Here is a 13,621-nt window from a genome sequence, read left to right as displayed (position 1 = left end):
CTCAGAAGTTCTGGCTATTTCAGTGCAAACCCCAGCAATTCGCAGGAATATGTTGGTGTTGTCTTTTCAGGTTTGACATGGGCCATCAGACAGCTGTCACACTAAGGGATTCTAGTCTTTACCAAACCAGGCTGGCTACAGGTACATACAACTCACAACCAACAGATTGCTGCCTTTCAAAGTCGCTTGCCCAGAATAAAGACTAACTGGATATTGCAGTTCCGTGGACGGGTTGCTTAGGACTCAGGTACCCTCCACATATCAATGGAAGAGTGAATGCAGGTGAGAAACAGGAGGTCAGAGCTTAGATACTAGAGACAAGCACCTTAGCAATTCTACAGATTAGATGGATGGCAGTGATTCTAGTACCGGCCCTGATACAGCACAATAGGGAGAGCTGTAGTGTTAGAGGGCACCATCCATATGACCAAGGCTCCTACAGTCACACACTTGGAAAAGGAAAGAGCTGCTCATGTTAAATCCAGCCGTACTGGTAATATTGCAGGATACTGTACTTCCCTTTCTACCACCATAGCTTTCTGCCAGGTTCTTGGCTATGGTGCCCCTCAAGATCTGTAACAGTAACCACTGCAGTTCAGAGGGTAGCAGTTCACAGGGTTCAGGAAGTGCCTAGCACATGTTGGGGTGCTGTAAAATAAATAATAATTGTAATGGATATAATGGCCAAGCTTCCCCTCCTGTGTAAAGTGAATTGACTATGGCCTTTCAGAATCCAGATAGTCCTAAGAAAGCTCATATGAAGGTCTAGGTATTGTTTAATTCCCACACCAGCTTCAGATTGCTTCCCTTCCTCCACTTCCCCCCCCCCACACACACACACAGAGAAAGAGAGAAAATCAACCTCTTAACTCCTACAATGAGTTGCACCATGCAAGAGATAGAAAAGGCAATATGAAAAGGTTCTATAAATACATTAGAAGCAAGGGAAAGATGAAGGAAAGTGTAGGTCCCCTACTTAGCCAGGAAGGAGAACTAATAAAAGATGACATCAAGGAGTCTGAAGAGTTCAATGATTAATTTGCTTCAGTCTTCACTGAAAAGGTTAATTGTGACCAGGTACTTAACACAATTCATATTAACAACAAGGAGAAAGGAACACAAACCAAAATAGGAAAGAACGGTTAAAGAATATTTAGAAAAGTTAGATGTATTAAAGTTGGCAGGGTATTCATCATTGGGTATTTAAGGAACTAGCAGACACAATTCCAGAATCATTACCAATGATCTTTGGTGAGAAATCATGAAGGACTGGTGAGGTCCTGGATGATTGGAGAAGGACAAACATAGTATCACTCTTTAAAAATGGGAACAAACAGGACCTGGGGAATTATAGACCAGATACTGAAACAAATTATTAAAAATCACTTTGTAAGCACCTAGGGGATAATAGGGTTATAAGAAACAGGCAACATGTATTTGTCAAAAACAAATAATGCCAAACCAACCTAATTTCCTTCTTTGGCAGGGTTACTGGCCTAGTGAATAGGGGAAAGCAGTACACACAATCTATATTGATTTTTGTAAGGGGGTTTTACACAGTTTCACATGACATTCTCATAAGTGAACTAGTGAAATATGGTCTAGATGAAATTACTATAAGGTTGGTGCAATACTGGTTGAAAGAATATACTCAAAGAGGAGCTATCGATGGCTTGCTGTCAAACTTGGAGGCGATATCAAGTGGGGTTCGACAGGGGACTGTCCTGGGTTTGGTAATATTCAATTCTTGCATTAATGACTTGACTCATGGAGTGAAGAATGTACTTATTAAATCTGTGGATGACACCAAGCTGGGAAGGGTTGCAAGCATTTTGGAGGACAGGATTAGAATTCAAAAGGACCTTGAAAAATTGGGAAATTGGATTGAAATCACTATGACGAAATTCAATAAAGATAAGTGCAAAGTACTGTATCTAGGCAGGAAAAATCAGATGCACAAATACAAAATGGGGAATAACTAGATAGACAATAATACCGCCAAGAGTGGCTCTAGCTTTTTTGCTGCCCCAAGCATGGCAGGTAGGCTGCCTTTGGTGGCATGCAGGAGGTCCACCACTTGGAGCACTGGTGCCTAGAGCCGCCACTGAATAATGCAGAAGAGAATCTGGAGGTTTAACAACTTGAATATGAGCCAAAAATGTGATGCAGTTGTGAAAAAGGCAAATATTAACTGGGGTGTATTATTTGCAGTGTCATATGTGAGACATGGGAGGCAACTGTCCTGCTCTACTCAGCACTGGTGCACCTCTGCTGGAGTTCTGTGTCTAGTTCTGGGTGCTACACTCTAAGAAAGATGTGGACTATTTGGAGACATGCCAGGAGAGCAACAAAAATGATAGAAGGTTTAGAAAACCTGGTCCTGGCCTCTGAGGAAAGAGTATTTAAAAACCTGTGTATGTTTAGTCTTGTGAAAAGAAGACTGAGGGGGGACCTGAAAAGCCTTAAAATATGTTAAGGACTGTTATAAAGAGGGTGGAGGTCTGTTGTTCTCCATGTCCACTGAAGGTAGGACAAGAAGTAATGGGCTCAATCAACAGCAAGGCAGATGTAGGTTAGATATCAGGAAAAACTTTCTAACTATCAGGGTAGTTAAACGCTGCAATAGGCTTCCAGAGGAGGTTACAGAAGCCTCATAATTTCAGCTTTTTAAGAACAGGCTGGACAAACACCTGTCAGGAATGGTCTAGGTTTAATTGGTCCTGACTCAATGCAGGGGGCTGGACTTGATGACTCCTTGAGTTCCCTTCCTGTCCTACATTTCTATCTCAAAAGTCAAACAATGGGAACAAGTTGCAGCTAGTCAGGCTGGCAACACACTGTACCCTAAACCAGAGACTGCCCTGGGAAAATGGAACACAGGGAAAGATTGGATGAGATGCACAATGCAAAGGCCTCCTTTCTCAAAGTAGCTACTTCCTTTCCTTATGTTATGTCTCCACCAAGTGGCCTACAGAAAGATTCATTCCTCATTTAGGGCAAGTCCCTTCCTACAGATAATAGGAAGATTTTGGTTTTGAAGTGGACTTGCTGGAGGAAGGTGGGGACAGGGGCACCATCTCTATTGCCAAGGATGAGCAGAAAAGAGAATTTCCCCTCTGACATTGCCAGGTCTTTAGGGAAAGATGCCCATCCACAGGTATACCTGGGGCAGTGTGATCTCCCCTTGGAAAGGCTGAAGATGAGATGAATCATTTGCAAGGCTCCTTGGTACCAAAAAGGATGTGGGTGAAAAGCCAACAAGCTATGTACAGAGAGAGCCTGCAGGTTTTACTTAGCAAAGTTTCTGCAGGCAGAGGTGTTCCCACTACAGAGTCTAACAAACTGCTGAACAACTCTGTACCAGGCTCTCTGACTCTTATCCTCCAATGAGAACGGAAGCAAGTGAGCCCACCACCATTCTCCAACTTTCTGTTATCAGAACTGAAGACAATTGACACATAGCTCTAACTCTGTTCCTGCAGCCCCTGGTGTTGTTCAAACATCAGGACTCAGGCTCCAAAAAGCCATAATATTGGCTTAAAAATCATGAGGCTTTTTAAAAAAAATAATACATTTGTATTTGGTTTTGAGCCTTTAGGACGGGGTGGGCAAACTCTGACCTATGGGCCACATCCAGCCTGTGGATCTGTCCTCCCCAGCCCTTGAGCTCCCAGCCAGGTAGGCTAGCCCCTGGCCCCTTCCATGCTGTCCTCCCTCCCCCGCAGCCTCAACTCGCTGTGCTGCCAGCACAGGAGGGGGCTGCACTGTGGGGGCAGGGGAGCTGAGCAGGGAGGGAGGCTCACCTGCAGCCTCAGGGGAGCAGATGGGCAGTGCCAGGACCGGCTTTAGCCAGTGCGGGGCCCGATTCATGGGGCATGTACTCTCTGGGTGGCGTGCTCCGGTGGTGGTAGTGGGGTTGCGGGGCTCCGGTCGAAGGAGCGGGGATGTGGGGTTGCGGGGCTCCGGCCGAAGGAGCGGGGATGTGGGGTTGCGGGGCTCCGGCCGGGGGAGCAGGACCACGGGGTTGCGGAGCTCCGACCGGGGCTTGGAGGTTGCAGGGCTCTGTCCGGGAGAGTGGGGCCAAAAGGCAAAATCTGACATTAACATTGTTTCAGTCTCTGTGTTACCTGACATCGTGTATTCAGTATCACCACAGAAGGGAAGGGCTCTGCATAGACGGAAATTTGCCTAGGCTTCAGTAGAAACTGTTCAGTAAAAGTTTTGTGATCTGCTATGCAATCAAGGTGGTTAGAAACTCACTTTTTTTTTTTAAATGAGAGTTGAGATTTCCATGCAGTCACGTGGGCTTTAAGAAAAATACCAGATGTAACCTCCCTCCTCCCGCCCTGCCTCCTCCTTACCATAAGTGAGGCTATGAAACTTACCTGGGCCTGGAGTCCCAGAAGCCGTTGCTGCCCCGTTGCCAGGCAACCCTCTCTGAAGCAGAAAGGCCAGAGAGCCGAACTAAAGCAGCTGCCTAGATGTCCCAGAAAACGGGAGCTCTGGTTGGGTTTTGACCCCAGATGGCTGAGGAGAGGAGACAGTCACTCCTCTTGAGGTGTCAGTTGGAAGGGAAGAGGAGGGAGCATCCAGCTCCCTTCACGGAGTGACTGGTTTGAGAGTTTTCCCACTCCTCAGTTGGGAAACTCCGTTGAGTTGGGTTCCCAGTGGGCCTACCACACCACTCCAAAGGGAGTGACTGCCTGACGGACAGTTCAGCTGCCTCAGCCCATAGCCAGGTTGCTGACAGTTACTTAAGCCAGGAGGAAAAGTAGAAAGCTTATAGCTAAGCTTGTTGCCCCAGCGTGAGGCCTGGTCAGGGGCGGCTCCAGGCACCAGCACGCCAAGCGCGTGCTTGGGGCGGCAAGCCACTGGGGGCGCTCTGCCTGTTGTTGCAAGGGCGGCAGGCAGGCTGCCTTCGGCGGCTTGCCTGCGGAGGGTCCGCTGGTCCTGCTTCGGCGGACCTCCTGGAGGCGTGCCTGTGGAGGGTCTGCTGAAGGCAGCCTGCCTGCTGTGCTTGGGGCAGCAAAATGCCTAGAGCCACCCATGGGCCTGGTCTACAATACAGAGTTAGGCCAACATAAACCACCTTGCATCAACCTAACTATGGAAGTGTTGACACTTAAATTTCGTTCCTGTCAACATAACTGCCCGACTACACTGACTTACTAATTCCATCTCCACGAGCAGCATAGCGTCAAGGTCGACATAGGTGGATGCAGCGTCAGTGAAGACACTGCATTGCTTATGTTGCCTGTTACTGGCTTTCAGGAGCCTTCCCACAATGCCCCACTGGGGAAGTATAATTTATACAAGCGCTTCTGATGATGCCACACAGCACTGACACAAGGGGCTAAGTGTTGGCACACACAAGCGATGTAATCACTGCAGCTAGGGTTACCATATTTCAAGTTCCCAAATGACACTGCCAGGGGGAGGGGGAGCTAGAGCAGTGGGGGTACCATGCCACCCTTACTTTTGTGCTGCTGCTGGTGGCGGTGCCGTGTTAGTATTGTTCAAGTAGGTATTAGACCTATAAGGATGTGTTTAGTGGTTAGACTTTATTAAATGCTTGTGAGCTGCTGCATGCACTAATCTCCATATACTATATTGTATGATAGTATTTGAGCAGTTGTATTGCAAACCTGTGTGACAATGTAAATCACCAGACAGGAGAGAAACATTAACTAGTGTAAAGTACTAATCTGCAACAGAAGATGTTATGTCCTGCCCAACAGGAAAGGCCCATCAACACCAGATGGACTATTGTGGGACATGAAAGAGGACAAAAGACTCAGTTGTCCTGTTCTCTTCACCCCATGAAGATGAGTTATGCAACTGAATTCCTCCCATTAGCTCAGGCTGAAGAAATATAAAAACCTCCAATAGAAGGAACTGATTATCTCTGTGCTGCTTAGACTCTGGTGGTCAAGGTTTTCTAGGCATAAGCAAGAGGTCCCCAGCTGCTTAGCCTGGCGTAGCCCTAAAGGACACATACTGCTTGCTGAACATAGGAACTTCTATTACCTTTTGAAACTTAAGGGTTTTTTAACTCATTTGTTTATCTGCTTTAATGTTGTAAATAACTTGGCCCAAAGAGTAGAGTTAACCCTTGCAATACCAGTGCAGGGCAAGCACGCCCCAACACAGTGGGTCTTAACTACAGCTAGTCCAGAAATTTTCATTGAAACAGTTCTCCCCAGGAAAACAGCTGTTTTGACAAAGCCTAAATTTTTTGTGTCTCAATTTAGTATCAATTTTAAATAAATTCCATTTTGGAAAAAAAATGGGGAAAAAATCCCCCATTTTGACATTTTTGGAACAAAATGTTTTGATTTTTTCATTTTGAAACGACTTTGTTTTGACATTTACTTTATTTTAAAAAAAAGAATAAATTTTAATAAGGGTTGAAATTGAAACAATATGTATCAATTGATCCAAAACTATTTTTTTTATTTTGTTTTAAAGGAAATTTTGGCATTTCATTCCTTTTTGGGACAAAGAAAAAAAATGAATTTTTTTTGTAGACAGAAAATCCATTTTCCATCCAACTCTAGTCTTGACCCACATGCTTCAGAATACCAGTTGGAGTCAGATAGTAATTTCGCCAAGGACATAATCTTGCAGCATCAGCACAATCTGGAGAGTTTATGCTTGTTGCATGTTCAAATTTAATAATGAAAATATTAATAACACAAGATGTCAGACAGCTGGTTCATTTGCAATTCAGTCAAAGATTATTAGTAAAAGATTAATACAGCCTGATACAGAATACAGAAAGGAATACATATGTTACCAATCTGATCACTGGAGAAGTGACAGCTGCTCAATGCACTTCTGACTTAACTCCCTAAAACTCTTTCCTTATATATAGCTTGGGACAAAGAAATTCCATTCCCATGACTGATTTAACTGCGAGTTCTATCTTGGATGCCTCAATTTACCTCATTTATAAGACTTCTGTGACTGATTCATTATTACCTAAACCACTTGTGACAATAAGTGGTTCTTATTGACCTAAAATAATGCACCACTGGTTGATGTTTATCAATCACAAATACTTGTGTAATAACAAACATCCCTTGTCAATCACCAGTGGTCCCTCTCTGGACATGGGAATGCAATTCTTCACAGGTCAACAGGGTCAGAGGAAAGGATTATACACATTCCATTACTGATTACAAACATTCATTCCTTTGGTCCCTCACTAAGGTTCAACCTAAGTACAAAGAACTTTTCAGTTTGATAAGTACTGAGCACTAGATTTGTAGATACAAAACACTTTGGTTTATACCCCAAAAAAGATTTTGATTAACAGATATAAAATAATATGTATAAAAATATATAAAAAAATTGTAGCAGTTTTAGTATCTACTAACATGCTTCACTCTGAAGTCTCCAGCATTGAGACCCCAGACTAGATGAGATTACAATATCCTTTCTCATCTTTGGCTCTTCTGCCATTTCTTGTAGATCACTTTCTCCTCAGATAGACCTCCCCATTTCTCTGGCAGGCACACAGGTGGCGGACACCAAATTGATGGTCTTCTGAATAATGCAGATTGGGGGGTAGGACCTCACATTCACATTCCTCCCTCCACTCCATCGGAGCACTGGCTCGTACCTCGGACTCAGATCCTGCCCTTCTATGAGAGCGGTTAGGTCAGGGAGCAAACTCAAAGTCCACCTGAGATTTTTTTTCCCCCAAATTCTTCTGTTGGAAGCACAATTCAGCCCTATAGATGCACTGATTGTAGGAATGGGCCCAGGGGTGAAGAGGAGGAATGGGGCCAGGGGGTGAAGGAAGCACATAACTAGCTTTGCTAGGATACTAACTAAAGCAAGGGATCTCAAACTGGGGGTCGGGATCCCTCAGGGGGGTCATGAGATTATTACATGGGAGGTCGCAAGCTGTCAGTCTCCACCCCAAACCCCGCTTTGCCTTCAGTATTTATAATGGTGTTAAATATATTAAAAAAATGTTTTAAATTCATAAAGTGGGGGGAGTCTCACTTAGAGGCTTGCTATGTGAAAGGGGTCACCTTGTACAAACGTTTGAGAATCACTGGAATAAAGGCACCGGAGTGCCCAATGCTTCTGCTTGCAAGGGGTGTGTCAGAGTCTGGTGCATTCACTTATTTAGGACTCAGCCCAATTCTCCCCAGCCTGACCCAAAGGGAGAGGGAGAAGGGAAACTCCCCACACTTTCAGCACAACTGCTGCTTTTGTACTGGGGCCCTGGAACTGGCCACAGGAGGCCTGGGTGTGGGGGGAACTGAGTGTGTGTGGACAGAATGTGCTGCTGCCAATCACTATAAGGCCTTTTATTTTTAATCAGATTAACACCCGCGTGCCTTTCCCAGGCACCCCCTAGGCTCTAGGCAGGACCCCTGCACTCACCCAGGCCCCTGGTCTGCGAAGCCCGGGTAGTTTTCCCACTCCAGTTCCAGTCCTAAAAAGCTCAGCCGTCCAGCTGGGCCCTGGCTAGAGCACCTGGCTGTGGGCATCAGTGACCAGAACAAAAAGGGAATTAACACAAATGAAGCATCCCCAAGATGGGTTAAGGGCTCTTGTTCTTCAGAAGGTGCTCACCAGGCTGGGGCCCTAAACTGATGAGTTCACAAGAAAACCGAGAGAAATAGTTCCCTCTCATGGTGAATTCACATCGAGCAGGGTCAGCCCACCCTTCCTTCCAGGAGGAGCTGCTGGGCAGCAGTTGCATAAAAAACTCCTGCCTTCACTCTCTCTCTCTCACACACACACACACACACACACACACCTCGCCTTGCAGGAGCTGCGGACTGCTCCCCTCCCCACTCTGCAACCAACTCAGTTGGGTTTCTCCCATTTAAGCACCCCCTACTCTGACATCTATCAGAGGTGGGGCGGGGCCAACTGGTTCCACAGTGCGTTACCCCATCACACAGATCAAGTTAAACATTTTGTCCCCTTTACACCTCTCTCTTCCCCACAGGGCAGATCGCTGCAGTGAAAAGAGCAGGCTGGAGTCTCTGCAGATGGCTTTAGTGTGTAAATACTGCCCCGGGCGAACATTATTGCTGGGTTGATACAGACACATAAAACTGGGCCAAGGCACAGAGTTTGAATCCAAATCTAAATGTCCCAAAGCATGGGGAGCGGGGGGGGGGGGGTGTGTGTGAGGGGGATTTGGAACCCATGTTTTGATTGGCCCATTGTAGAAATGGGGGCCAATGGCAAAGCTTGGATCCCAACTCCCCCAAAGAGTGGGTGGTCTTGGTCCATCTCTAGGAACAAAGTGAGGTAGACTGGAGCCTCCTCTGACCTCATCATCTATTACTCTCCATGTCAGGCACTGCAGAGAGGGAGGGTCACAACAGCAGTGAATGTGGATGATTTTCAGTGCAAGAAACCCAAAAAAGGTAAACAGCTGGATCAGGCTGGAAGAGGAACAAGTAAGTAGTGGCTGATTCCATGGCCACAGTGCATGAAGCAGAGAAGTGGGGGCCTGCGCAGATTTGAAATGAGGGTGACCACATAACTAGCATCAAAGCTACAATGGTGTTATTCATGAGTCAATTTTTGAACTCATGACCTGTTGTGAATTTCCATCATAGCATGAACAGCCAGCAGGGGGTCATTGGCTCGCCATTTGAGTTATCTACCAATCCCCTCTCTGAATGCCTGGCTGGTGTCAGTCCCAGGAATTTCATTAAACGGATGCTGTTAAGGTCTCCAAAAGTAAACGAAAAGGACCGCAGCAATAGCAACTACCACCAGCAGTGACCCGATGATGTTTAACACCTTGGCGGTGGTGCCATAGCTCCGAGCACCTTCCAGGTCCCCTAGCACTTTCCGATCTCGAGCCTGGAAAAGAAAACAGGAGCATGTGAAAAATCAGAGCAGTCAAGAGGGTGGGAGAATTTTTATTAATGGCTTAACCCCTTCTGGGCCAAGCTAAAGCACCCACAGCCCATGCACCTTCTTACTGAGCTATAGAGAACACCCTGACTTCTGCAGCAGAAAGAGAAGAAGCCAGAGTTCAAAGGGAGCTAGTTCAGATGTTTATTCATGAGGTTTCACTAGGATTGTAGAAAATACAAGTGATGGTTTTGCAAAATAGCCAGGATTTCAAAAAGCACTGCTTGTGCAGAGCATTCCATCATGCAGTTTATGGCCTTTTGTAAATATGAAGCTCGTTTGCATAATGATCATTTGTATAACATTGCTTGTTTGCATGTTGGTCCCACCCATCAGTGCTAGATCCTTGATTCACTATTGTTTTGTTTTACAGTGCCATCTTTAACTAAAAAGGAAACAAAGGGAGGGGTGGAAGTTTAAATAAGCAACAAAAACCATGACCACAAGATGGTGCTATAGCCTAACAGCATTGATGCATGAAATAGTTAATATGGAACTAAGCAGGCAATTTTCATTTGAGCAACCACATCTGTTGACTATATACTTATATGGTCATGGGAGGATTAAGAAACTGTTGATTAAGTTAAAAGCCACAAGTGCCCTGATTTGAGAAAGGATGTGGATGTCCAAGGTAAAAGCTGCCCTCAAAAGAACTTGCTCCTAAAATTGAGCAGCGTGTAGCTAGAAAGCTTGTCTCTTTCACCAACAGAATGTGAGGCACCATTCCCACTGCTTACCCCCCCCGCCCCTCTCTCTCTCACACACACACACACACACACACCCCAGAGGCAATGCAGGGAGCACTGAACAAGTGCCCCAGACACACCAGGTCCTTCCCTGACCCTCTAATGGTGAGGGGGGAGAGAGGGAAGCGCCACTTCACCAAACCACATCATCACACGCTGCCAGCTGCTGTGGCATAGTCTTCACACTTCATTGCATCACAGCACAACACAAGCGCCGCACTCTCGGGGGGTGCACCATAACTAGACAACTCTGCCCACTGATTTGAGTGGCTTTGCAGCCTCTCGGAGGATCACTGCCCACAGAACCATAGACCCACAGGGTTAAGAAGGGGGTGCAGAGATCTAGTCTAACCCATCCAAGTGGGCAGGCGCTCCAGCCTCTTTTTGAAAACCTCCACGGCAAGAGGTCCTTCTGCTGGAAAGCTCCATGCAGCCCCTAAATACCCCAACATCCAATAGGACCTCAAGTTCCACGCTCAGGCTCACCCTGCTGCAGTTAGTTGGATGCTCACAGACAACCGGCTCTGCAGCAAACTCCTAACCCTAAACGCCCACACACAGCCCGGGCCAAGGACTGCTGATAGCAGGAGCAGAACAGGACAGCCCACAGGGTGGATTCCTGCCTTGGGACTTGGCGGTGGGGGTAGGGAGGGGGCTGGGAGGATAAAAAAAAGCCAGAGTCAGGGCTGTGGAGGAGGGGAAAATAAACTTCCAGGAGAGAGAAGAGACCGGGGGCTCCGAGAAGAATGGAGAAGGGTTAGAGAGCGGGAATGCATGGGCCACCAGCTCTGGGGACATCGGATCCGGGCGGGCTGATCCAGGCGCTGGGGACACCGGTGTGTGTGTGTGTGTGTGTGTGTGTGTGTGTGTGTGTGTGTGTGTGTGTGTGTGTGTGTGTGTGTGTGTGTGTGTGTGTGTGTGTGTAACCAGGCGCTAAAGGCATCGGGGGATCCAGGAGCTAGAGGCACCGGGAGACCTTGGGGCGGGGGGGGGAATCTGGGCGCTAGAGTCATCGGGGGATGCTGGCGCTAGGGCACCGGGGGACCTGGAGGGAACCGGGCACTGGGGGATCCGGACGCTCCGGGGGCGGGGGGGAGAAGATGCGGGCGCTAGAGGCATCGGGGGATCCGGGCGCTAGCGGCACCGAGGAGGAGGAACTGGGCGCTGAGGGCACCAGGAGACCTGGGCGGTGGGGGGGGGGGGAATCCGGGCGCTGGGGGCACCGAGGGATCCGGGGGGGACCCAGGCACTGGGGGCACCGGGAGATCGGGGGGGGGAACCGGGCGCTAGGGGCACCGGGGGATCCGGGGGGGGGAACCGGGCGCTGGAGGCACCGAGGGATTCCGGCGCTGGGGGCACCGGGGGATCGGGGGGCGGGGATCTGGGGCGGGAGGCGCCGAGGGTCCGGCCCGACTCTCACCTTGATAGAGAAGATGAGCGCGGGAAAGCCCAGGCAGCCCAGGCAGGCGAGCTTCTGGCACAGCAGGACGTTGAAGATGGACCAGAGCACGAAGTCGCGCGGCTGCTCGGCCGGGAAGCCCTGCTGGGCGCCGGGGTAGGGGGGAGGCAGGCCCTGGGGCTGCAGGTCGATGCTCACGCTCTGCTCCTTGCACGCCATGGCCGCGCGGTGCGGGTGTGAGCGCGGCGGGGAGCGGCCAAGTCTGGAGCGGGGCGGGCGGAGACAGGAAACGTGACTCGGGAAATGAAACCGCCCCTCGGCCCCAGCCAGCAGCCACCCCCGCCCCAGCACAAACTCCCTGCCCCCTCCCCGCATAGAGCCGCCACCGTGCCCCCCAACAGCCCCCGCGCAGAGCCACCACCCTACCCTCCAGACCGCCCCACAGAGCCACCCCTCCTGCCCCCCAACAGCCCGCGCGCAGAGCCACCACCCTACCCTCCAGACCCCCCCACAGAGCCACCCCTCCTGCCCCCAACAGCCCCCGCACAGAGCCACCACCCTACCCTCCAGCCCCCCCCACAGAGCCACCCCTCCTGCCCCCCAACAGCCCCCGCACAGAGCCACCACCCTACCCTCCAGACCCCCCCACAGAGCCACCCCTCCTGCCCCCCAACAGCCCCCGCACAGAGCCACCACCCTACCCTCCAGACCCCCCGCACAGAGCCACCCCTCCTGCCCCCCAACAGCGCCCGCACAGAGCCACCACCCTACCCTCCAGACCCCCCCACAGAGCCACCCCTCCTGCCCCCCAACAGCCCCCGCATAGAGCCACCACCCTACCCTCCAGACCCCCCCACAGAGCCACCCCTCCTGCCCCCAACACCCCCCCCGCACAGAGCCACCACCCTGTCCGACAGCACCCCCCCGCACAGAGCCACCCCTCCTGCCCCCAATACACGCCGCACAGAGCCACCCCTCCTGCCCCCAACACCCCCCCCGCACAGAGCCACCACCCTGTCCGACAGAACCCCCCTGCACAGAGCCACCCCTCCTGCCCCCCAATACCCGCTGCACAGAGCCACCCCTCCTGGCCCCAACACCCCCCCCTGCACAGAGCCACCACCTGTCCGACAAAGCCACCCCTCCTGCCCCCCAACAGCCCCCGCACAGAGCCACCACCCTACCCTCCAGACCCCCCCCACAGAGCCACCCCTCCTGCCCCCAACACCCCCCCCGCACAGAGCCACCACCCTGTCCGACAGAACCCCCCCGCACAGAGCCACCCCTCCTGCCCCCCAACACCCCCCCGGACAAAGCCACCACCCTACCTTCCAGAACCCCCCACAGAACCACCGCCTCCTGCCCCCCAACACCTCTGCACAGAGCCACCACCCTGCCCGACAGAACCCCCGCACACCGAACCACCCCTCCTGCCCCCAATACCCCCCGCACAGAGCCACCCCCTCCTGCCCCAGCACCCCCCGCACAGAGCCACCCCCTCCTGCCCCCAACACCCCCCCGGACAAAGCCACCACCCTACCCTCCAGAACCCCCCACAGAACCACCCCCTCCTGCC

At 50.4% G+C, this 13,621-nt stretch overlaps 1 protein-coding gene across 1 annotated transcript; it reads right to left on the bottom strand.

The window, feature by feature from the left end:
- Positions 1-9,008: 9,008 nt before the first annotated feature.
- LOC115650585 (dispanin subfamily A member 2b-like) lies at positions 9,009-12,310 on the bottom strand. The gene is made up of 2 exons (XM_030560761.1): positions 12,067-12,310; positions 9,009-9,846 (listed from the first exon to the last, which is right to left on the bottom strand). Exons 1-2 carry the CDS (start codon positions 12,262-12,264, stop codon positions 9,706-9,708), a joined length of 339 nt encoding a protein of 112 aa, XP_030416621.1. The 5' UTR covers positions 12,265-12,310; the 3' UTR covers positions 9,009-9,705.
- Between the last annotated feature and the right edge of the window lie 1,311 nt (positions 12,311-13,621).

The sequence above is a fragment of the Gopherus evgoodei genome, chromosome 4 (assembly GCF_007399415.2).
Source record: "Gopherus evgoodei ecotype Sinaloan lineage chromosome 4, rGopEvg1_v1.p, whole genome shotgun sequence".
NCBI classification, from domain to species: domain Eukaryota; kingdom Metazoa; phylum Chordata; order Testudines; family Testudinidae; genus Gopherus; species Gopherus evgoodei.
This window is presented reverse-complemented; position numbering and strand designations above follow the sequence as displayed.

Bases quoted from the DNA above. Each gene is read 5' to 3' on its own strand.
- LOC115650585 (XM_030560761.1), bottom strand. From the start codon at position 12,264: ATGGCGTGCAAGGAGCAGAGCGTGAGCATCGACCTGCAGCCCCAGGGC. The intron at 9,847-12,066 runs GTGAGAGTCGGG...TTTCTTTTCCAG, and splicing joins CGCTCATCTTCTCTATCAAG to GCTCGAGATCGGAAAGTGCT.